This window comes from Fundulus heteroclitus, chromosome 17 (assembly GCF_011125445.2).
Source record: "Fundulus heteroclitus isolate FHET01 chromosome 17, MU-UCD_Fhet_4.1, whole genome shotgun sequence".
NCBI classification, from domain to species: Eukaryota; Metazoa; Chordata; class Actinopteri; order Cyprinodontiformes; family Fundulidae; genus Fundulus; species Fundulus heteroclitus.
The window spans coordinates 3,118,745-3,143,568 of NC_046377.1; the positions used below are offsets into that span (position 1 = coordinate 3,118,745).

At 42.4% G+C, this 24,824-nt stretch overlaps 2 protein-coding genes across 3 annotated transcripts; both read right to left on the reverse strand.

The window, feature by feature from the left end:
* Positions 1-228: 228 nt before the first annotated feature.
* On the reverse strand, positions 229-5,732 carry asb13a.1 (ankyrin repeat and SOCS box containing 13a, tandem duplicate 1). 2 transcript variants are annotated; one of them, XM_012867763.3, is made up of 6 exons: positions 5,594-5,732; positions 2,720-2,907; positions 2,453-2,609; positions 1,175-1,309; positions 628-819; positions 229-529 (listed from the first exon to the last, which is right to left on the reverse strand). In XM_012867763.3, exons 1-6 carry the CDS (start codon positions 5,634-5,636, stop codon positions 393-395), a joined length of 852 nt encoding a protein of 283 aa, XP_012723217.2. In that variant the 5' UTR covers positions 5,637-5,732; the 3' UTR covers positions 229-392. The 2 variants fall into 2 exon arrangements, with proteins under 2 accessions (XP_012723217.2, XP_021174776.2); XM_021319101.2 differs by lacking the exon at positions 5,594-5,732 and adding an exon at positions 5,359-5,586.
* A 1,526-nt stretch (positions 5,733-7,258) lies between these two features.
* On the reverse strand, positions 7,259-24,012 carry gdi2 (GDP dissociation inhibitor 2). Its single transcript, XM_012867742.3, has 10 exons — positions 23,881-24,012; positions 16,355-16,462; positions 16,041-16,140; positions 15,463-15,597; positions 15,178-15,376; positions 14,969-15,100; positions 13,400-13,499; positions 12,107-12,278; positions 11,788-11,987; positions 7,259-8,384 (listed from the first exon to the last, which is right to left on the reverse strand). Exons 1-10 carry the CDS (start codon positions 23,923-23,925, stop codon positions 8,232-8,234), a joined length of 1,344 nt encoding a protein of 447 aa, XP_012723196.2. The 5' UTR covers positions 23,926-24,012; the 3' UTR covers positions 7,259-8,231.
* Positions 24,013-24,824: the final 812 nt, after the last annotated feature.

A 24,824-nucleotide genomic window follows, 5' to 3' on the forward strand; every position in this document is an offset into this window, starting at 1 on the left:
TTCTGATTTGCTGCAGTTCTTCATCAGTGAGCTTTGGAGATGTCTTTTACCTCATTTACCATCCTGCCTACTGTGTCTGGTGGCCACATAAATATGGGTCTTCAATTTTCTGGCTGAAGGAAACAGGCCCTTGTTTCATGTCAACTTTACACCCCAGATCAACAGAAAGTAAATATGAGTTCTAAGAAACTCTGACCAACCTAAAAAAAGTACATTAAGGACAACAAAAAGATTCAGTTACATTTATTTTCAAGTGAACATAAGAGGCATTGAGTGATTGTGTTAACAATTATTTCTTAACATGAGATTTTTCAATTTACCTAAATTGAATGCACACAACACATTTAGACTGAACACAGTTGCACTTTCAGGACGATTGATTGAAGAATTCTTCAAGAGTGATCGCAGAACTGGAGGTAGCTGTAGATGCGGCGGGAGAGGTGCAGCCGGTCCATGACGTCCGAGGCTCTGGTACCCAGCATCCTCCTCAAGACAATCCTGCAAAGCTGCTGAAGGTTCAGAGGATTACCTGCCAGTAAAGAAAAACCTCCGTCAATCTTTTAGGTTTTTCCAAAAGGAGAACGACAGCAGACTGGAAGTAATTGGGACAGATGGATCGTCTGTTACTTTCATAAAACCCGAGGCAGGAGTAAGCGGGGGACGATGGTGTTGTGTAGTCGATGGGCTTTCTTCCAAGATTGTCGCTGGCGTACACGTTGGCTCCAAACTCCACCAGCAGCTCGATCATGTCCACCAGGTGGACTCGAGCAGCGTGGTGCAAAGCCGTCTCGTGGAACTTCACCGAGTTCACATTGGCCCCTGCACGCAGGATGAAAAATAAATCCCAAATTATGGGAACCAGAATCAATGAGCAGGAAAGTTTTCTTTGGCACGGTTTCTGTTGTGTATGGTGAACTGCGAAAAGGATTAATATTATGTTCAAGGTTGTGCTCATGGATGGAATAAAGGGGGCTGGATGCAAATGAAAACCCCTATTTAGGTTTTTATACATAAAAAAAAAACGGAAGACAGGGTCTTACATTCCCTCTAATTTACTATAATACATGACATCGTGTTGATGTTACATACAAAGTTTGTGGTTGTAGCCTTCCCACTGAAAAGCTCAGTGAGTATGTATTCTATTGCATGGTGCTGTAATATGTTACGTAACAACCTGCTTTTAGCAGCTCCTTGACACACTCCACGCGCCCTTTAGCACATGCTATGTGAAGGGGAGGCCCGAAGTGGACATCAAAGGCTTCCAGATTGGCACCACTGGTTATCATCAGCCTCACCACTTCAACATTACCTGGGAGGAATAAAAACAATTACTGAATGAAAACCTTCTTTTTCTCAGTCTTGTCGGAGTTTATGAAATTACAGAGAGTGGACTGCAAAGGTGTTTACCATGGAAATTACAGATAAACGGACTCTGGAGGCACAGAGTTTGACATACTTGGATTGGACAGAATGACTGTTTAGGGGAAAATGTGTCATCAAGGACACGTCTGCATTACAGCATGATCTTCTCCACCAATGAGATGAACAGAACACTGATATACTGTTACATGCCCCTGGATGGGTGGACACAAATGGTTCCTATTTAATGTCTGTGTGAGAGAACAACGGGAGTTCTCAGGCACCTGTTGCGTTGTGTTGTTATGAGAACCCAGTACTGAAGCTGTAAACATCCCTCTGCCTTTTAGATTAAATATGGTAAAATATAATTATGATTTGACGAGTCTTTTTATTATCACAGAAGTCTATATACCATAGAAACACCACATTACCAGATAAAAGAACCAGGGGAGCCGTGAACAGGTCAAATATAGCCTGACATGGTCATACTCAATTCTAGTCAGAATTTGAGTCTGATACTGCTCCATAGAGCTTTGATTATGGGGCGTGTTTCGAACGAACCAGGAAAAAAAAAATCCTCTGCACTCAATTGGATAGACCTACAACCAATAAGAGCAACGGAGTGTGTGACGTATGTTAAGCGACGCATAGTTGTTGTCAACGGAACTCAACTGTTAGCCTAGCATAAATAAATGAGCGTTAACGATTTTTGCCGGTGTTGCAAAAAGAATGTAAGGATTCAAGGAGTCCTTCAACGCACCAACCTGTCGATGTCTTCTAGAACAGACCTAATAGCAGAATCTACACACCTCAACTCTCCAGCGGCAGCCATCGTTGTTGTAAACGAATTCAACCCAAGCGCGCTTTGGTGACGTGGTTGATTACGTTACTGTTAATCATCTGTCCATCATTGTATAAAGCCCGCCCTGACAATTTGATTGGCCCGCCAGATATTGGGCGAGCATACTCGCGCTACTATTGAGCAATGCCAGACCGAACTTCCCGACCTAAAACGTTGTGGGCGGGACTAAGTTCGGAATGGCACCCAGGCTAGGTCAAATAGTTTAACAGTCCAAATTCTGCGAGGGTTTACCCTGGATGCAGGCCTCATGGAGCGGAGACGCAGTTAAGGCCGTTAGAGATGGGTTCACTTTGGCTCCGTACTCCAAGAGCAGCTTCGCACACTGCAGGCTGCCAGCAGCACAGGCGTTGCAGAGAGGAGTGCTGCCGTGGATGGTCCGGATGTCCACCTGGAGCGGCCAGAAACAAGGCGCCATTTCCCACCGTTTCACACTTTACGGTACGAACTGCTACTCTGTGCTGGAGAGCTCAGACTGAACCGCTAAGAACCTGAACTCACCTGAGCTCCGGCCTCCAGCAGCAGCCGGGCGCAGTTTGGATGAGCCTGTATGCAGGCTTCGTGTAGCGGAGTGATGTTATCCACAGTCACCATGTTAACAGAGGCCCCGCTTTCTATGAGCTGCTTCAGCTGGAGGGCCCTGCCATGGGACGCTGCTTCGTGCAGAGCGGTACGGTCTGCCCAGGAACCTTACAGACACATTAGCAGAGCAACAGATGGTGACTTCTGACAAGAAACCAGACCCAACCAATAAAACACCCCTAAATTCAGATTGTTCTAACTGAAAGAAAAAAAAACCCTGCACCTCTACAACGCTTAATACTGTATGTCAATGATGTCTGAGAGAATAGATAAGCGGCCCTTACAGACTGCTTTCTGATTTGGTTGTTTTTTTTTAGTCATCGTCAAAGATATTTAATATTAGACATAGATAAACTGGGTGAAGTTTTTAAATAATGACTTGATTTATTAAAGAGAAACAGTGATCCAGACCAACCCTGGCCCAATGTGAATGAAATGATTGCAGCCTAAACATAGCTGGCTGTGCCGCCCCTAGTCAAAGGTTAGCAACAAATGGCAATTAGTCTTTTACTTTGTCGTAGAGCAATTTTGGTCTGATCCTTTAATGAAGATGTGTTTGAATTCTGCCACATTGGAGGGCTTTCAAGCATGAACACAATTTGAAGCCCAAGTCTGGACTTTGACTAGGCCAATCCCAAACTTTTATTTGTTTTTTTGTCTTCTATGGCCATTCAGAGGTGGCGTTACTGATGTGTCTTGGATCACCGTCCTGCTGTGAGTTGCTCATTATCACAGATATTTTTTTTTATTTTATTTTTCAGTGTCCTGTCTGCCAATGTGGCATTAAGAATTGTCGTCTTAATGCTAGAAACACATTTTACTTTCACAAGTGGAGCCGTACTGCTTTCGCCATAGTGCTCTGCTTGATTTATACATAATTTATGCAGGGAATATTTCATGTTATATGGACACTACAATAAGAAAGTAGAAGAGAGAAACAAAGGAAAAATAAGAGGAAAATAAAGGAGAAAAGGTGAAAGAAAGAGGAGATAAAAGGGAGAGAATGATAAAACAACACCAGTCTGCTTCTTCACCTGCAAAGAGAGATGTAAAAAGAACAGCACAACCAGTGGATAAAGTATTACAGATACAATAAAGTAGCGCCTTGATACCATCACTGAAGTATATACAGTATTAATTAATAAGACCCGTATAAAGTGACAGGTGAAGATTGTAATAGGGGTGTTCTGTTAGTACCTGGATCCAGGCACCTGTAGGTGTTTGGATCCAGGTGTTATCACAGAATGACGGTGGTCCATTCCGCTGCAGCATTTTCTGACCGGGAGCAAAGTTTATGGCTTTATCTATAACGGCAAGTTATCCAGGTCCTGCGGCAGCAAAGCAGACCCAGACCATCACACTACCTCCACCATGTTTGACTGTCAGCATGGTGTTCCTTTTTCACACAGAGACCGGTTGATTTGTTTAGCTTTCTTTGCTAGCAAAGTCAAAACGGATCATTTGAGCAAAATAAACCGTTCTCTGGATCATAAAGAACTTCGAGGTGAGATGTCCAGCTGCAGCAAAGACGGTTTCAGGACGTCTCAAAAGGGTCCGCCTCCTCCTGGCGAACAGTGCAGGGCGTGCTCGGGTTAGCGGGGGCTGGGTGTGAGTACATCTCTAAGCACGGTGAGGTCAAGATTTCTGCTCAAGCAGAGCAGCAAAGCAGGGGAGACAGGAATGCTACGAGACCCGCCAAAATGATCTTCTCTGATTAGTCTGCCTGATCGTTTGAGCCGTCTTGACAATCCTTTTATTTTTTTGAATAGGCGAGTGCATCCATCAAACACTGCGTTGAAAATCCAAGAGTTGGATCAAAAGGGGGATAATTGTCCTTAACAGCTGCAAAAAAATGTGGTTACCTGAATGCAATTTCTGTTATTATTTAGCTTCAATCGGGGCTTAGGTTTTTTCTTTTTTTCTTCAGGATTTGACCTGATAATCACTAATCATGTTTTTGACCTCTGAAATGATTCCTACGGCTTTACAATAAAGAGTGCATCTCAATCAATTAGAATTTCAATTAAAATGTAATTTATTTTAATAAATCCAATGAAAAAGAGAACTCTACATTATATATTGATTCATTAAACACACTGATACATTTCAAGTGTATATTGCTGCAAATTTTAGTGATTACTGCCACTGTTGAAAAAGCATTTTAGATAAGATCAATTAAAAACAACTTTTAATGCCAAAATATAGACCTGCTGCAAGGAATGTCCCTGTAGTAAACAGTGGCGATCTCTTCCAACCTTGCAAAGGGTTTTGCTTCACGATTCTCTCAAGGCTGCAGATATTCCTGTTGGTAACGCACTCTTTTCACCAAAATTCATCCTTCCACTCAACTTTCCAATAAAATAATAGGACAGCCCTCTGTAAACAACCAGCTTACCCTCCTTCAGGGTGCCAAGGATAGGCTGTCAAGTCAGTGGTATGCCTTATGATTGTGTAGGTCATATTTAAAACGGAGATTGACAAGCTTAGGTTCATTAAATCCATTATCATTAGAAGTAAATACTTATGTGTTTGTGTTTTTAATGAATCTGAATACTTGCCTTTCATGTTCTGGTTAAATAAGGAGCAACGAGTCTCCACCTCTAAACTGGTGGAGAAATTCAAGCCGTGTGGCAAATAAAAATACACTTGCTGCGTTCGTGTGGGTGCGGATTTGCGACCGCCTAACCGGAGAACCCTGCTCTGCTCTGCTCTGTCTAGTCCAGCCTGGTTGCATGAACCATGTGGCTGCTGAACAGCTGACTGGATCCCGCTCACTCCCAGTGTCCGGCTCACCGATGTCACAGAGGAACGAGCGACGGGCCGCAGTCACCTCCATGACGAGCTGGTAAAACGATCCGAGCAGACAGACCGTCCTGATCAGCGACGTTCTGCTCCGGTTCGGGGGACAGGGATCGCGACGCAGCAAGGGAATGTGGGAAATGTAGTCCGCGCGTGGGATTAGAGCTGTCAACCACCAGGGTGGGATTCTGGGAGCATTACAAGGAGGGAACTTTTTCTAATAACTCGGCTCTTTGTGTGGAGTTTTGATTTGTGGAGGGAGTGCCAAGCATTTAAATGTGTTTTTTTTTTTCAATTATAATTAATTCTTGAATCCGTAGGTAGGTTTACAGGATGGACTGTCTGCTCTGATGGGCAGCTCCTCTAATTTTAGTCGTATTTTAAGGTCTCCAACCATTTACGTTCTGAAAGCACAAACTAAAACAACCACAATCGCCATGGTTTATTGACAGATCTTTAAAATATGATGCCCCTGGCTATGTTGTGGCTTACGTTCCTTTGTCACTGGTGTAAATTAATAAATTCATTCTAATTCAGTTCCCGGGGCCTTTATCTAACCCTGTTCTTTGAGCTGCAGACACCAGGGCCAATAATTTACCTGAGAAAACAGCCCTGGTAGAGAAGCTATTTACCCTAAATTATGGGTGAAACGTTGTGGTGGGAAGGTAATCGCTAATCATTTCTTTTCTGGGTCATTTACTGTATTTGGGTTGAGCCAGTTTAATAATTTAATTATAAATGTAAAACAGGAGTAGTTGCTATTGGTTTCCAAATGCTTCAACCCCATCACTCAAGTTTAGTATGTGTTTAAAAGCACTTTGCATCCAGATGCATTAGTAAAACCTGCTATCCTTAGTGGAAATATCAAAGCTTTGATTTCTTCTTTCAGGGCCTATGGAGGAGAGAGCATTGTTGATGTTTGGAGGTGAAAGTGAAACCACCCCACCCCAGGATTGTGCTTTTCTCTCTCCTGCAAACCTGGCTGAACATGATGTTGGCAAAACAGAATTAGAAAAAAGAAAGAAAAAAAAGCTGCTGTCTTGCCAGGTTCCTGTCGAACGCAATACCGCTGCAGTGAGCGGACAACTCAACCTTCCCATGTAACGAATGTTTGGGAGGGATGCACAGATATAAAAAAATATAGGCCGATATCGATATAAATATTGATGTCATGTCCGATAACTGATATTTACCAATGGACACACATTTACGTTTCTGCGATGATCAAATGTTAGTTTTTTTACCAACTGAAAACTGTTGTAATAACTTTTTTTAATGTGGGTTATAGTCTAGACTTACACGATGCTTTTTGTATGTCCTGTTTTGACGTGAAAATGGCCACACTGCTGACAATGCATCGGTTTCATTTAAAAAAATAAAAAAAAAACAACACCACAAGTTTGGCTGTGACGCATTACTGTCAATGTCACATGTTCCAAAAAAAATAGCATGGGTGGAAACAAACATGAGTTCTTAATATCGGCCCAGTTTTACTTATCAGACCGATACCGGTGTGTTAAAAAAATAACTAAAATCGGCCAAAACCGATGTTAAAAGCCGATGTATCGTGCATCCCTAATGTTTGGTGATTCTTAAAAATTCAAATTTTTTAAACAAAAATAAAAAAAAAATAGATATTTCCCATACAATACGAACAAATACAAGTGATTTCTTTTTTTATTTTGCTTCGCAGTACAGAAATCATTTGAGCCAAAGCCAAGTGTTTTTCCTTTGACAGTTGTTCAAAGCATAGACAAGGCTCTCATCAGTTCAATACTGCAGCCGTATACATTTGGTCCTTCTTAAGCAATTACAGTGAGCCATGTTTGCCATCTGCTATCGATGTTTGGACCGTGTTGCAAGACGTGGATCCAAAAAGTCTCTGCTGCTTTCTGGTAACTCCAGCTGCTGAGAATAGTTTCAGGTGGCCTGCCCTTGACAACGGTCATCAGCGTGACTTCGGTTAGTGTGCCGTCTGGGCAGCGTCAGGGGTGAGACGGCATGAACACGTCTTAGCTCAGGCGCCGTCTCACGTGACGGTCTGCTGCTGCGGCTCTACTTGCTCGAATTACGACACCCTGCAAGGAACAGTTGCTCACAAGATTTAATACAAAAAAGGACAAAGCCAAAGCCACCTCTCTTTCAGTCAGACATGGAAAACAAACACACCCGCAGAAACAAAACGGTGTTTGGAGATATTTTACATCTTGTCGAACCTGAATAATGACAAAAACTTGGACCCCACCCACCCTAAACCCATCGTTTTTTTTTAAGATACTGACAAATTCTTTTTTTTTTTTGATTTAGGGTCTTTGGATTTTGCTTCAACTAAACATGATGACTCACAAGGATATAAAGTACGGTCTAATAGGCAATAAACTGTATTTAGTGCAACATCCACCTGAACGAGATCTGGAAAAGCAATGCTCCCTTTCTGAACCCTATCCAACATTATTCCATATCTTATAACCATAACTTCCACAGTGGGCAAACCTTATACCTGGATATCTGGTTAGCCCACCCATGGGTACATATTTCTGTAGTTTATCTATTTGTATCATTTTTTTTTTTTTTTTTACGAATTCCATAACTGTCGTCTTTGTTAATCTGGAGTATTGTGGATGTGCCGCCTCTACTCTGCAGCGTCACCGAAGACGTCCTGCTTTCTGCGCTCCATTTCAGCAAAGTCAAAGTCTGAACCGGTCATTCGCTTGTAGATGTCCTTGATGTCGTCGCAGGTGGTCTCAAAGTGAGTTGTGGCGTCGTATGAGCGAGAGATGAAGATCTAGGAGGGAGAAGAGGATCAGATGGTAAACACATCCGCTGGGTTATGAGAATAAAATACATTAAATGCAGAGATCATTTGTTTAAACTCGTTCATTTTAATGTCTAGAACGACATTCTGCTTCATGCTGTCAGTTGGCTTTCTTCAGACCTTACTGAAAAAACATTTTCGGTTTATTTTGGCAATTATGAACCTGATGATCTGCACCGCTCACTGTACGGGTCATTTTTATGTCCTCGTTTATTTTTTTTTATGGCCCTTTTCACACCCATTAAAAGTAATGCATTCAAGACCAAATCTCATCATCTTGGAAACATTTGCAAACTCAAACCCTGCCTCAGGTAAACACTAAAACTATAACTACATGTTTAGATGGGTCTCTGCTCCACCACAGCTGAATAAAATGCCACCAAGGGCTGCAGAGGCCTGTTAACCCCCCATTCACTCAAGTCAGGTGTCTGGAGGCAGAGAAACACATGAAACATACAGGATAGTGGACCCTGAGGACCAGGGTTGAAGACCCCTGGCCTAACCCAGAAGATGTAAAACATGTGTCCCTCTTCCTGAAAGACCCTCACTCTGGCTTTCATGTCCCACCCAGTTGGTTTAACTCAAAGCGCCGACAGATTTCAGTATATCGTAGTTTCCCAAAAGAAATGATGCCGTTCTTCTGGGCTTAGTACCAAGTCCAGTTCTGTTTCCATTATCCATGGTGTCTTTGGCCCACATTATCAGCATTTGCTTTAACTGCCACACTGCCAACCGGCAGGTCCATCAACAAATAAATTTACAGAAAATTAAATTAATTTTTGACTGAATGGAAGTAAAAAAAAAAAACAACACTTAAAACCTAAAGAAGTGGTCATTTAAGTATTTTGGATCCATTTCGACACGATTGTTAGAGTCAGTGCTCTGGTGTTAAAAATAAATTACCGTATGTTTTCGGAGTACAAGGCGCACAAAATCCTTAAAATCGTCTCAAAAATTGAAAGTCCGCTTTATAATCCGGTGCGCCTTATGTACGATTACCGTACAACTTTGTTAAGCTCCACTCAATATCCGGAGGATTACAGTACACTGTCACTACCTGATCACCCCGTAACAGGACCCCTGAGCTGTCTACGAGACTGCCTGACGGTAATATCTAAACCAGAGGTGCATTCATGCAAGGCAGACCGTGCCTGGAGTATGCGCTAGGAGCAATAACCCAAGTAAGTTAATTCAACATACCAGTTAAGTTTACTTTTGCTTTATGCTAAAACAGGGCAGTGTAGTCCAACTACTCTGTCCTCCTGGCAGAGACGGGCAGCTCTCCCTCACGTAGTATGTGTGTACGTGGAGGGGCGGCGTGATAACAGTGAAATTACACACTTGGGAAGAATATTTAATGTGCCTTATAGTCCAATAAATTCAGCAAAAAGTGTATTTTTAGCAGTGAGAAGAACTATAGCCAGAAATGGCAGGGATGTTTTAAAGATAGCCCAGGAGCAGCTAAAAGAACAGTAATACCACCGGCCGGACACAGAGAGCCTGTAGCAGAACATGTATGGGCCAGGACAGCTAGATTGAGCTGACTGAGCAGCTGACCCCTGGGTGACCCAAGTGTCTACGTTTCATCAATTATAGAAATTATGGGTATGAGGCAAGGTGAGCATTTTGTAGACGTTGAGCGTTCTTTTTGTTTTGCTTTAAATTGTTAGGGCCAGAAAGGGCCCAGAAAAGGCCCAGAACTGCTCACCTGAAGCTATCAGCGCTACAGGCTTTATTTTACAAAGTTGATAACGGATCAAGAGTCACTTTAACTCTGGTAACATGAGCTTGTTCCGTTTCTGTGTTTCCCTTCCTCTCCCTAACCCGCATAAATAAATATGTGACTGCATAGAAACAGATGATAGTCATTTATTGGGGTTGCTAATGCTAAAGTCCTGCTAATGTTAAAGCTACCATTAGTTCTGCTGTTTACAACACAGCTAACTATTCCATCTGTCACAATGATGGGAATATTAATTATCCAAAATGTTATTTCTTATTTAGCAAATGATTTTGAAAGAGTATTGTATCAAAAAAATTAGTTTTACCATCTGCTTTGCATTGTGGTCTGGTTGTATGAACACTGAGCAGCTGCTCTTTGTTGGTTTTAGAGCTAATCTGACCTCATTCCTCACAACAAACCTGCTTATTAAACATAAATATTCACACTAATTGTGACATCCTGCATTACTATATTAGTTTTTCAGCTGTATTCTCATTTTCCCCTATTATTATAACTCTTTAGTTTATCAGTTGTTTTTACTTAGTAGTCTAGTTAAATGTTACTAGCCCAGTGAAAGTTTATTGAATGAAGTATTTTAACAGAAAGTTGAAGCATTTAGTTGATAAAGGGTTTTGTATGGAGAAGTTGTTAGTGCTGTTTTAAAACACCAGTGGCTGAATTCACTCGGTTTTCTGATAATCAAGTGGTTCCCTGTCTAAGTAAATTTGAATTAAAGCACCAACTTTGCTAATAATTGCCCTTGGCACAAAGGAATAATTATTCATAGACAAACTAAACCAATTGTTGCATATCACTCATTTTATTTGTTTCTGCTTATTTTGTGGTGAAAGAAACAGCTAGAAAACCTGAGAATGATCCCATCAGTCACTTGTCTGGATGAAATGATGTTTTCAACAAGACTCATCTTTCAGGTTACATAATTAAACAAGTGACTAAAACCATTTTGTTCACACCTGGTACGTATGGGACAAGCTCTCACAAAGTGATCCAGTGATCTATACTTGCTGGGTGTCTCAGCAGCTCCTTAAAATGGTGACTGATTCAGAACGTTGTGCCCAGAATCGTAGTAACAACAGCAAAGACGGACCCAATTTGCCCAGTTCTGGCTTCTTTTCACTGACAACCTATAACTTCTAACAAAACCCTCAATCGCCTTATCCTGATTCATCTTTCAATATTAGTAGAATGTGATTTATTTACGACCATGTGTTCCTGCGCTACTTGTTTAGATGTCGTTGTAGGTTTAAAGTACTCTCTTTTTAATAGTCACTAACTTAACGTTGCATGATTATTGTTGCAACGAGAAGTACCACCAAATCCTCAACCATCCTAGACTGGTGGCTGAAACGAAGTCTCTGCTGACAACACAGGACCAGTGCTTTCCTGTCAACTGCACACTCCTTGATTACAGGCCATGTTGACACTGCTCTGAACCGAATGATGCACATAAATCCCAATGTAATACCAGACAGACGTTTCTCATTTCCTTACCGATGTCCCTCATAATCATTCTCTCTTTTCATATTAATGAGCAGAGTTGCTTAATTTAGTGACTTTTGACGGCCAAGCTGTATTGCAACCTCAGAAAGTTAAACAATACAGCATCATGTGTCATCCCACTGAGCCTACCTGACTTTCAGTGCCCACGTCGGTAGGTTCATACAGATCACTGATGCTGACAAATTTCTGCTCGATGGGCTCCAAGAGGTCGAGGGCCGGCTTGATTTCTTTCTCAGGGTCGTTCGTCTCCACTGTGGTGCTGGCAATCGCGATGTATTTACCCGATGCAGCCACATTGTGAGCAAACGAGATCATACACACGTAGATGTCTGCAAAGAGAAAAAACAAAGTTATAACTTGACAGCTTCACTGTGTACGCTAAATATTTCCATCTGTTATTAAACCTTAAAACCTGGGTCTGAACTTTTCTCTTGGCTTATGAGCTCACCGTGCTTCCTGTTAACCTGATTTTGTGGGATGATGATCTGGCAAGAGTTGATGTCGCCGGTGTTGGCAATGGGATGACTCATGATGCAGATGACTCGGATCACCTGACCCACTTTCTTCACACGATCCATGACGTAGCTAGGGTCGCAGATCAGCTGTTTGCATTTTGCAATCTGGGTAGGGAAACCATACAAGAGATTGAGGGGAGCGAAACAGAATGAAGTGTAGTTGAGGGGGACCTAATGCTTTAACAAAGCAACAATAGCTAAATAAAGATCCCAATAAAATCACTAATTTAGGTCATTATTATGAAAAGGTAGTTAATAGTGATCCATATTTTCAGATTCAGTCTGCATGCACAGTTACATTCAGGAGTATTTGATCCAGGAAGATTCAAATTCTAATTTGATTTACAGCTTGAACTCCTGCCAAGAATTGCTTGTCAATGTTAATGAACTACTGAACAGACTGCGCCACTTTTCAGCATGGCTGCTTTCTACAAGAAGCTCGCACAGGTCAGCACTAGATTGAGGCCGAGAAGCAGGAAGTGAGCCGGAGGAACATGAGGGAAAAATATAGCGGTGTCATGTTTTGTTCCTTTAAGCATTCAACCTCTGCTAGGGACAAAATGGATTTGTTAAATCTGGTCCTCGACACCTACTCAAAATGCATCCCTGCTCCAGCACACCTGAACCACGTGGCTGAATTAGCTCCTCATGACAGCATGACGTTCTGCAGGGGGCTAGTGACGATCCGTCCATTTGATTCTGGTGTGCTGGAGCAGAAATGCATCTAAAAACTGTGCCAGTAGGAGACCTCCATCCTAGAATGCATATATAAACAGGGAGAGCTGCTTAACAAGGCTAGCTGATGGCCAACTGGGAATCTAAAAAGCTGAAAAGTTCAAAAGATCAACCCCGTCATCATTTTCTTTGTTTTTTGTTTTTTTTAAATTGACAGCCAAACATTAAAACCCACAAAGGTTTGGCAGAGTTTTTACACAGGATGCTGACGTGACCAGGATTCGAACCCTGGTCCCCCAAATTAAAGTCATAAGACTTAATCCACCACACCACGAAGGGACTTAACCTCTCAGATTTAACCCGTTTTACTTTCTTGCTGGATTGAAAATGTGGTTATTGGAAATACTACTGCTGTAAATGTTACTGGGTAGATGCATTTGTATAAATCAGCCATCTCGCTCATTGTGTCTGAGTGTAGGGCAGTAAGCGTGGTTTATAGCGTGTGACGCTGGTGGGCCATGATTAGAAGCCAGACAGAACTGTGTGCTCACCTCTCCCTCAGACTTGACTCCCACCACCTTCCCGTTCTCCATCACGATCTCCTCTACGGACTTGTTCAACATGTACGTCCCACCAAAGATGGCGCTCAACCTGGTAGCAAACCAAATGGGGAACATTTAAAACAGAAATCTACATTTCAAAGGGTGATTTCTGCCAGCAGACTCATACGGTGTTACATGAAAACACATAGCCGTTCTTTTGGACTTTGCAGAGGAACAGCTTTCTTAAACTGAAGTCCTGTTCATACAGTAAAGAGTCTGTCATCAAGAAGGAAATCTAAGGGATCATTTTGTTCACAGAAGGTACATTTACAGATCATTACAAAGTTAAAATACAAATAAAAACACAAACAAAATGTATAATTTCCAGCTGAGTAGTTGTGACTTACACCAATACCTTAACACTACATTTCTTATGCAAAAAGATAAATATATAATGCAATTTTCCACTGGTAAACATGAACGTTCAGGTTGGTGTTATGGAGGGATTTTTAAACTTTCACATATAGTCTCAACATAAATTAAACCAGCCTTCCACTTCACGGTCAACTGAAAACTAGTAACTAGCAGTTTCCGACACGGCAACAAGTCTGCAGCAAAGAGGTGGGCATGTTTTTAAATCGGCTTAGAAACTGTTTAATAATCTCACTTTTAATGCATCTTCACTCGGTTTAGCTTTAACTGGGCAAAGACACAAAGTATTAAAAGATTCCTAAATTAAAGCGTAGCTCTTAAAGAGGTTCATCATTCCTCTGATGCTCTTAGGAGCAACGCTGCTGCTGACTTAAAAAAAAAAAAATAAAAAATCACTAAACAGCTAACTGAGGGCAATTTTCATTTAGAGGAAATTATTCTACAACTGAAATTATCTTCAGATGAAAAAAGATGAACTATCTTAACATTTCAATGATTAGATGATTCCAGGAGGCCATATGAGTATTCTTTCAAGTCTGACTTTTTTTTTCTAAATAGTTTTTGAGTTGTTTGCACATAATTATTTATTTAACCTTTGGACAAAAGCTGAGGACAACATTTGCATTTTCAACTGAAAATGCAAATTTCAGTCTTTTATTCGTTTTTTTTTATCGTCGTGCTAGAAAATGTGTGATCTAATTATGCTTATGAGATCACAGAGCCCAGATGGTTATGAGTGCAATAAAAAAGGAGTGAAAAGCACCTGACAGCGATCAGATTTTACTGCACTTGAGCTCTAAAGCGAGATAAATCTTTTGCTTCTTTGGCTCCCTGCACCTGGGAAAATATGATCTTTGAACTGAGTCAGAGCGACTCTGAGCTGGAGACTGTATCCCTGATCAATTGTCTGCAGCGCCTAGACTGTATACAAGCCGCTCAGCGCTGAGAGGGGAAAGAGAGGACAGACCAGGTGAAGTACCTGCTGTTGCTCAAAAATCACCTTAATAGTTCTACAAATATAAATACCGTAACATGCATTTTGCAAATGGATGATTTTACTGTGCTGCATATGCAGAATCCCAAACTGGAAAGGTGCTCCAACCCAAAGATTACAGTCCGTTATACGTTCCAGGAAGCGCTTCCTACCTGGCAAAGCCCTGTGGCAGTTCTCCCAGCCCGTACAGAGGGTAGAGGTACGGGCTCTTGCCGTATCTGGCCAGAGACTCGCTGTAAAGCTTTATTCTGTTTATTGCGTCGAGGCAGGGTAGATCCAGGTACCTGAGGGAAGATGATGAGAAGTTAGGCCCCCACAGTAAATTCAACACCAGTAAACAGCAGCCACGGGCGACACTGACTCGTCTGTGCGGTAGAGCGCCAGGGAGTGGCCGGTGAAGTCGATAACTTCCTGTCCCAGGCTGAACTTCTGGAAAATGGCCCTCATTGTTGTCTTTTTCGGGTCGACGCCTTCCATGGTTTTAGGGTCGTTCTCGTCAAAGTTGGCCACGAAGACCAAGAACTTCCGGAAGCGTCGCTTCTCAAACAAGCCCATCAGGCCTTTAGCAGACAAGGAGGAGCACCGGGTGAAGGAGCCGCTCGATGAAAGCAGGGATCGAACTTTTGGGTACATTTCAGACACTTACTGGATGCCAGGGCCTCAGTCTCGGTGGAGGGGACTTTGTAGATTTTGCCTCCCTTGTACACGTAGCTGCCTTCGATCACCTTGAAATCCAGGTAGCGAGTCACCTGTGTGATCAGCAGCATGCGCACCAGCTGACCTGAAACACAAAATCAGCAGCATTACTTCCTAACCTGAGGCCGGCAGGTTATCCCTGTGGCGGTCAAAGACCCGCAGTTCTGACTTCTAACACAGCTCTCTGCTGCTCTAAACACACATTTCTTTATTTTCACTGGTTTATACCGACACTTTGTTCTGCTAACAGAGTCGAGCCAAAAAGGGGAACATCGAGATCAACAGCAAACACAAATATATTTTAAGCATCCATCTCCAAAAAAAAAAAGCTCCTCAGACACTGAGTATTACCTAAGCTCAATCAAAAAAGATTCTTAATCAGCATTGCTGTATTGACAGGTGTCTGGTGGAGAGTCCTCAGCACCCCCCCACATGAAGAGGAAGCCATAAAAGCTGATTGCTACAGTCGCTGCCATGTGGAGAAATTAAAGCTGCGCGTCGTGATCAAAGGAAGCAGGTAAGGAATACCGTTGGCCATGAGGAACTTTGGGACCAGGTCCACGTTCCAGTCTCGTCCTTTTCCCATGGAATCAGGAGGGCTGCCGGGAAGGCTGAAGCGCTTGTAGAGCTGCAGGGAGGAAGGAACTCAAGCTTTGACCAACATCCTGATTTCTGATAAACGCCGTCGCTGCTAATGCAGACAGGAGGGTAACGTGCGCTTTCTCTCAGTATCGCTCTTTAAGTAAAACCAGACAGCAGGCCGACGTTACCGACCCGCTGCGTCTGCAGCACTTTCCTACTACAGTAAATCGGTGTAGCGATTGGTTTTTAGGGAAACTTACGTCTTCCAGCGGCGTGATGGAAGCGCTCTCGCCGCCGTAGTACGAGTTGCGGTCCATGTGAAGAACTTTCTTCCCCTTCACTGACATGATGCCTGATAAAATGCATTCCTGAAAAGAAAACACAAAGCAAATAATATATAAAAAAACAGGTTACAAAAGGTCTAGACACTAACTTTTCTCTTTGCACTGATCCACTGAATAAAGGCTGGATGTTTACAGCCTCCGTAACGAAGGGAGATTCTGGAATTTATGCTTGTGTGAGGCCTTAACGCGACCAGAGCAGGGAGTTTGCAGAAGTAAGCGGCTGTGATGTGCATCACGTGACTGGAGACGTGAAACGAGTTTTACTACTACAGGCTTTGAGAGGAGGAGGAGGAGGACAAAGAAAGCCTCAGAGAGTGAGGTCACCGTCTACAGCTTCCTGCACGGACGTCCACAGAAAGCGGCCGGCAGAGCAACGCTGCTCTTAAACGGCTCCATTCAACGCAGCGATCCTGGCGGCCAGCTGTGATGAGCACCAGTTTTAGGCCTCACAACTGAACAGCAGTGGGAGTAATGGAGGGGGAATTTGTTTATCTAAAAATAAAATTATAAGGGGGAGGAAAATACAATACGGATTAAAAATATAACATCTTAACCAGACAGGCTCATTCTCGCTGAACTTTTTTTGGTTGCTCGGCTCGCCTCTGAAACAGTCTGGAGCACTTCAGCACTCAGAGACAGCTCTGGATCAGCCTGGGCTGATCAGAGATAAAAAAAATTCATTAAAAAAAGACGATGAGACTATATAGTTTAGATCAAGATGGTTTGTTGCGTTATAATTCTACTTTTAGGTATTCAAGTAGGTTTGTCATCAGCCGTTTCTCATTTATCTACAGCTGTTTGTTAAATAAATGTGCCTGTGACATTTGGGATAAAGCTTCGACTCAGAGATGCCTTTTTCTAATTACTGTATGAAAAGAAAAACGTATAAAGCGTTGAGATATTATTTCAGGTCCATGTCGCCCAGCCCTAGCCCTCCCAGAAAAAAAGGAGGACGATGAAGTAAATGATTCAATTAAACTGTGGGATGACTTGGTCCATCTATTGTGGTTGGAACTGAAAGGTTTCTGGATGTTTAGTCGACGCTGGATATGTTCAACATCTTATAAACAATCCTGAGATCTAAAAAGTATCATAGTTGCAAAGTTTGCAACCGACTCCAAAAATCTGGATGGGAAGGGGAGATTAAAGTTCATAGCATTTAGCAGGCCGTGGGATGTTCTAGCAGAAATGTGCGTTTTCCCACCGTATTTAGTCTGACTTCTTCAAACAACCATTGTTACTGTGTGACATTGTAAGAAAAGATCAGAAAACAAAAAGGAGAAGCAGCCAATGTTTTCTAAGGATCTAATGAAAACAAATGGAAAATCCTAAAACTTCCCAGAAGGCAGGCCTCACTTTCGACAGCTTGAGTTAAAAATGTGTTTTGTGAAAAACAACAAACAGCCTCTGGACTCTACTCTATATGATTTAGCCGTTCTCCTTATACAGAAGTAGCCAAACATCCACCACAAGGTATTCCTCTGTTGCTGAGGTTAAGATACCAGTTTCTAACTAAAGGACACGGTCAGTTTAATGCTACAGTTCAACCGAACCACCTAACTATTTTTTATCTCTTAATTACTGAAAGTCCCTAAAGTACAACACTGACATATCCATAGGAATGTCTATAACCAGTTGAATCAGGAAAAAAAAAAAAAAATCCAGAAATGTCATGACTCCATTAGTTGGTCCCAGCTGATCACTTTACAACTGTTATACCATATTTTCCGGACCATAAGGCACACCATCAATTTTAAGGAAAATTTAAGGATTTTTAGGTGCGCTTTTTTTTTTTAGGTAACCCCACATAGCGTCTCAGCTGAACCCAGTGAGTTCATAGAGTGCTAAGGTATCAATTTTGTTAGACTTATCTCTTCTCACTGCCATCTATTTTGCAAGGGGAGTGGAACTGAAAGGAGCGCGAGACGAGTGTGTAGTCATCCATACTAGTAACGCAAAGTTGAGTAGATTCCTTCTAAATGTTTCTTTGTTGAGTTGAGCAGTAATTTAACATGACCTAGGTCTCATTTTAAGGCCACGTAAAAGCAAAAGCTAGACACAGGGAGATGTCAGTGGGACTGAAGTTACCTTGGCCTGTTTTCATGCTGGGTGAAATGGCCCTTTCATCCTGACAGTCAATACATTATGTATTCAGAAAAAGGAGGTTAAAGTAAAAAAAAAAAAAAAAAAAAACCTGTAAAAACTCTGACCTATCCCTGCCATTTGGACCAAACGGCAGGGATTGGTCCCGTCCTCACCCCCCTCTGTCCCTCAAGATCTGGAGGTGTCACCTTATCTATTGGTTGTCCCCCATGCCATCATTCGTCACGTAACGCCAGTGGGTATCCTCGTTTCTCTGTTAGCTTCCTCTTGGTGGCTGCGCATGCTTCCGTTAGCTTTCACCATATAATTGGAACATGGCTTAGAGTTGTAAGAAGTAAACCTCGTTCATGTTTATGAAAAGAAGAGGCAGGCCTCAGCAGGAAGGAATCAGACCAGAGTGGATTTGGGAGATCTTTTTCACGCAATCCCCTTGGCGAGCAGGGTAAGATGGTTTTGTGCATAAACAGTTATTCAAAAAGAGACTGGGGAAAACTTCTGGGGAAAAAAAATAAAAATGTTCACTGAATCTTATTCCTATACAGCCTGTTTAAAAAGCCTCATCAACTCATGAAAACACGCTGTAGCCTATAGTTCTAGTCCTATGGATATAGATTCAACCCTTGTGTTTTCTGTCCATTTTTTCTATCCTCCAACCATCTCCTAAATGCTTCTCTTTAGAGTGACATCTGAGAGCATTTCCCATACAGGGAAGAGATTGTAAGTTTTTTTTTTTTTTTTTATCTGTGAGCTCAAACATCCCCTAAAAGAAATCGATCAAGACAATTCAACTAAAACGCAAAATGCTCTTCAAAATGCAAATGCTGTTCAAGTCACGGCAACTGATTGAAATGGTTTAACTGTCCTCTCAGCATGCAGTTCTGCAGGGGCCCGGTAATGAACAATCGTTGGATTCAGATGTGCTCGACGGGGAAAGATGTAAGACATGCAGGATATCGACCCTCGGGGACTAATTTAGACACATCGCTGGTTTATACCCTCAGTATAGGAGCTACAAATGGCTCAAATGTTGATGGGTTGAAAGCTACCTTGAAGCAGCAGAGCCTTGAATGAAGAATTAAATGACAAACAGAAAAGGTTTCTGCAATGAAGATCGTCTTTTCACTAGAGCTTCACAGTTTATCACATTGTAGTCATAATAGCAATGTGTGCAATACAGGAACCGCAGAGGACCGCTGGGAGACACATTGAGAGGCTTGGATATTTCATTGACCATGCAAAAAATAAATAAATCAATAAATTGATCTCAGCTAGCAGATTATAAACCACTCAAAGACAGTAAAGGAACATTTTGAAAAGCTCACATCTCAACTGGGAATAAAGAAACATAGACCATCTCCATATAAATGATAGTACCATCTTATATCTCTTTAAAAATCTCAATATTTTTAAAATCAAGATGTAATCCCCAGCCTATTTGTGTGTACCAATAAAAACAGCATTATAAATAATTTTGTCTCTTGGCTTCGTTATTAATTGAGAAACTGACCCGTAGGCCAGAAAGAAAAAAAAAAGAATAAAAGTCAAAGGCCTGGTGAAGGACTCAGCCATTGGTGACAGTCAATACATTTGTCCAAGCGCCTAAACTTACTGTGCAACCTCTGTAGGGTCCAGGCATCACCTCCTGGTACCAGCAGTGACTCTGACCCTGGTCAGAAGCTAACCTACTGATAAGCAGTCAAAAGAGAGGAGGGAAAAATGGCTGCAGAACCATTCCTGTTTCTGGCCTTGTCTCATTGTTGCCCCCTTAGTCATAAGCACCAGAGCTGCTGACACCAATTAACAACCACCTCTACTGCTGAACTGACCTGATCTATGATCCACAAGCCTACCTGACTCCATATTCACTCATTAAAAGGTGCTCCTTGTGTTTTTTTGAGCAGAGTGTACATTTGGCCAGCGGGATGGACTCTCTCTGCCGTTTCTTCCCCAAATCTGATACAGATCTTAGTGAGCAGGTTCAAAAAGCCCAGGGGGAGATGTGAGGGAGATCATGATAAGAAGCAGCGCTGAGGAAAAATACGGGTTAAATGCGATTTCTATCGTCATCGTTACAATATTTGACAACAGTGTCCAAACTGCATGCTCTCATTATATTAGTCCAGCCCTATTTTGTCCCTTCAGCACCTAGCCACAGCTTAGAAAACAGGAAAAACACAACACTTTGTTGTAGATCTATACTAGATCACCCACATCTGACAGTAGGGTGGATAACGTAGGATTCAAAAGGTGTGTTAAATGGAGAAAAGAAACATTTGTTTTGTGAAATCTATTTTTCTGGCTGATAAGGATGTGGTTTTTCCCTCATGTCTGATAGGCACAAAATATATTTTAAGACCAAACGTTCTGCTTTTCTAACTTGATATTGTTTAATTCCTGTGATTTATCCAGTCGCATCCATCCTTCATATTCAGAAGAACTTCCACCCTTTTTGGTAATCCATTTCCACTCCACCTTGGACCTTTCGAGCTTAGTAAAAACGATTTAAAAGTAAAAGACATACAAATCACTGGTAAGCCTACATTTTCAGTTGGATTTGAAATGACCCTCTCCGTCAAAGGAGCAGCACGTTTTCCTCTTATGTGCCAGTAGCCCACAAGAAATAAAAACATTGAAATCTACCAATGAAACCCCTCTAATTGATGTTACACATTGCAAAAGACGGGCCGTTTTTAAAGGTGTATTTTCACTTAAAGACCGAAACCCAGTACTTTAACCCAAATGAATCGAAAACACAAAACTATGCCGTTAAAGCATTCGTGGCAGTGGGCACCATACGGCTCGTTTCCATCTACGTGGGCCCCGTCCTGTGTAACCCAAAAAAGAGGAAGGTGGCAGATGTCCGTGAAGTCACCGCTTTGCATCGGGAACTGAAACCACCCCAGATACACGGCGTGTTGACTGGCTGGAAGGCTCTTGCCTTGAACCGGACCTCCAGAGTTTGTGCGAGGCGTACTTTCAGTTCCAGTCCTGTTGAGGCCACACCCAAATGTGAGTCTGAACAACACAGTTCCCTGTAAACCTTAACGGAACACACTTTCTCTCTCTCATGTTCCCAGTCTGAGGAATGTAGTAGATTTTTTTTCTCCCTTCCTTCCTCTCTTTTTGTGTGGCAGTGACGACTGTAGCGGGTCAGCAATCCTAAACACCAGTAGTTACTTTTTTTACAGCAAACTCCAGCGGGTTGGGGGAGAGTGCAGGAAAAGTCATTCAGCTCCTGGCATATGGCGCAGAGCTGCTTATTGGCCTGTAATAAAGCCATCACGGGGTTTCCATGACATGCCTCCGCCATATAAAACTGACAGCCAGTCAGGAGGCCTTCAGGAGTCTAAAGCTCTCCATAAAGCAATGGCACAGTGAATGTTTCAGACTTTCGCAGCGTTACAACATACTTGAATACCACAGAAAAATCGCACCCAAACCAGCGACCCTGATACGCCTCCTTAAAAGTGTCCAAGTTAAAACAGAGCAGGCCGAGCAACCCTATAGAGCAGTGCTTCTCAATTATTTTCTGTTACGCCCCCCCTAACAAGAAGAAAACTGTTCGCGCCCCCCACTCCCCACCTTGACTATCCATCCCTGCATAACATTTTATCCTTATTAACATTAAAGAAAAAAAGAAAGACATATGGTCAAACTTACAAAGAATAACTTTATTAAATCGTGTTTTAAGTCTGCAGCAGAAAAGATTTTAAATGCATCAATGCCTGAAATTAAAAATAAATCCTTGTTTAAACTGTAAACATGTTTGACCAACTAATTGCACCATTGCAAAATTAAATCAGATCAATAAATATTTAATAATTATATTAATAAACTACAAAAACTAAAAAAATAATAACTAATATATATTCAGTTCAGCAACATTAACTGAGGAGCACAATATATAAAACACTTGAACCTACAAAACCAAAATGAATTAAACAATTTGTGCTCATTTTTTCTTTCTTTTTTTGATAAAAATGAGCGCAATTTGGTACGCCACCTTATATGATGCTAACAGCGCTCAATGGTTTACTGAAGTAGCCTTCACAAAGCGGGATAACTGTTGGCAATATTCAGCATGTTTTCGCTGAAAAAACTCTAACGGCTTATCGGCGTGATTGGGGTGTAACATATTTAGGTGACGCACTAATTTATTTGGCTTCATGCTGTCCGCTGCGAGCATTTTTAGACACCAAACACAGCGGTCTTTCCTCCTCTCCAACTGTAGTCACCGTGAAGCCAAGCACTAAATACGCCTCGTCGTATTTCCTCGTCTTAGCTTTCGGGTGACTTTCTTTTGTCTCATTATCTTTGTCTCTCTCCGCTTTCCTTTTCATCCCTGTTAAAAACTTTTTCATGTTGGGGGTTGTTATGTTGAATAACGGAGGCTGTAGACAGAACGCAGACGAAGCTTTCTGTTGACTCAACACTGGTAACCAAGGCAAATCTGTAAGTCGTAAAATGTTGCACTGTCGCAAACGTGACAAAAGTAACAATGAGAGCGCCACTGCCCCTACTGTAGTGGATGCGCAATTACACTTTATACTAGTACGGGCAAAAAAAAAAAAAAAAAAAAAAGCCTGTTCCCCAGGGTCACACGCGCCCCCCCAGGTATTGCACCGCGCCCCCCCTAGGGGGCGCGCCCCACTATTTGAGAAGCACTGCTATAGAGTTACAGGTTTCAGCTAAATCCGCGAAAGACGAGGGATCTTCGCCAAAATGTGTAATCGGCTTCATTTCGCCGCCCAGATTTTATGTCGTTTTCACGATCTTTTGAACTTGAAGGAGGGTTCGGTTCGTCCCACGCGTTCCGACCAGACGCACAGAACCCGACACGAAACCCACGGCTGTGCATACAAACAATATGCAAAAAGCTCCCCGAAAGAAGCGAAATGAAGGGGGAAATTAGTCAGTGGCCTTGCTAGCGCTAGCGGACTTAACCGCCTTTTAATCTTGCCAGAGGAAAGCTCGACTGAAGCAGGGCTCTACTTCCGCTCCGTCGGTGACGTATGTGGGTTTAAATTAGCGTCGGTGTAAACGCGTTTTGCACAAACAGCCACTAAGTGCAAGCTTCGACTCTTCTCGCGCAGCTTTAACCGACAGCGAGCTTTCCGCTGACAGCGCGTAGCATGTTGCTAACTGGTCGCCCTTAGCTGCTCGGTGTCGAGTTTCCGCTGCGTGACGCCGCCGCTCCCCGTCAGCTAGCGGCTAAGCTAGCTACTTAGCTAAGTGGGCCTAGTTATCTCGGAGCCGAGCTGTCGGGACACCAACCGCGCGGGTAACAGGTGGCAAAATCACGTCTCCGTTCTGTTTGGCGTCGGCTGCCGCTTTCTCACCGTGAGCCCGGTGCCCAGGACGATGACGTCGTACTCTTCATTCATTTTGGAAAAGCGTTTAGTCTTCTGCTCCTGGCTATCGGGTAAGAAGAAAATGGAGATCCGCGAGACTGGAAATGAAAAAAAAAAAAAGGGGGCTGCAGCTCAGCGTGAGGCGCGTGACGCAGGGAGGGGGCGGGGCTTCCTGGCGCGTCAATCTCTGCCGGCACCTGAGGGAAACCAGCAGACCCCGCACAGGTGCAACGAGACGGCCACGGTAGAATCAGAGGGGCACATATTTGTTCTTCATCATCAAAAGCAGTGCTACCCGCGCATGCTCCTAATGAGAAATAAAATCAAGGCTATAATAATAAAAATAAAATCATGCAATCTATAATATGTTCAAAAATTATTAAAATTTGATCTCACAAAAACACACTATATAATCCACTATGTTAGAATTTACAACAAAAAAGCCATAATAAATAATCTGTGTCTTGGAAAAAAACAACCAACAAGCTTGTACACCCTTGCTGCTTGTTCAGGGAGGGAATAAAGCAGGATTCAGTTACTGCTAATCAAACTAAATGAAAGGATGTCCTCTGTAAAAGCTGGAGTTTCAGCAGTTACTTGGCTGCCAGCCGTTTTGATCAGTCTGCTGAAAACTTGGGCGATGTTTGTAGGCTTTTGAGTACTCCAACCGGCTTTGACGGCTCATTATTCATTTTAGTTTAGAATATTTTTGAGGAGCTCAGCACTGCTCCTGCTGTTGTGATCAGCCTGAAATATCGGCTATCACCTGCTCTGACTGAGTTTTAAATATTGGTGTAGGCAACTGAAAGGAAAAAAAAACATCTACCAGTCAAAGTATTGTTTTAACCCAAAGCCAAGCAGGAAAGTCAGTAATAGAGAGGAACAATTGTTACAATCAATCAATCTGGAAAGGGTTAGATTACCATTTCCAT

What these genes read in the sequence shown, in the direction of transcription:
- gdi2 (XM_012867742.3), bottom strand. Translation starts at nt 23,925, where the DNA reads ATGAATGAAGAGTACGACGTCATCGTCCTGGGCACCGGGCTCACG. An exon ending in TCCTGGGCACCGGGCTCACG is followed by an intron (nt 16,463 to 23,880) that starts GTGAGAAAGCGG and finishes TTTTCTTTTCAG; the next exon opens with GAATGCATTTTATCAGGCAT. An exon ending in TCAGGTTAACAGGAAGCACG is followed by an intron (nt 11,988 to 12,106) that starts GTGAGCTCATAA and finishes TTCTCTTTGCAG; the next exon opens with ACATCTACGTGTGTATGATC.
- asb13a.1 (XM_012867763.3), bottom strand. Translation starts at nt 5,636, where the DNA reads ATGGAGGTGACTGCGGCCCGTCGCTCGTTCCTCTGTGACATCG. An exon ending in CAAGGAGCTGCTAAAAGCAG is followed by an intron (nt 820 to 1,174) that starts GTTGTTACGTAA and finishes TCCTGCGTGCAG; the next exon opens with GGGCCAATGTGAACTCGGTG. An exon ending in CTGCCTCGGGTTTTATGAAA is followed by an intron (nt 530 to 627) that starts GTAACAGACGAT and finishes CTTTACTGGCAG; the next exon opens with GTAATCCTCTGAACCTTCAG.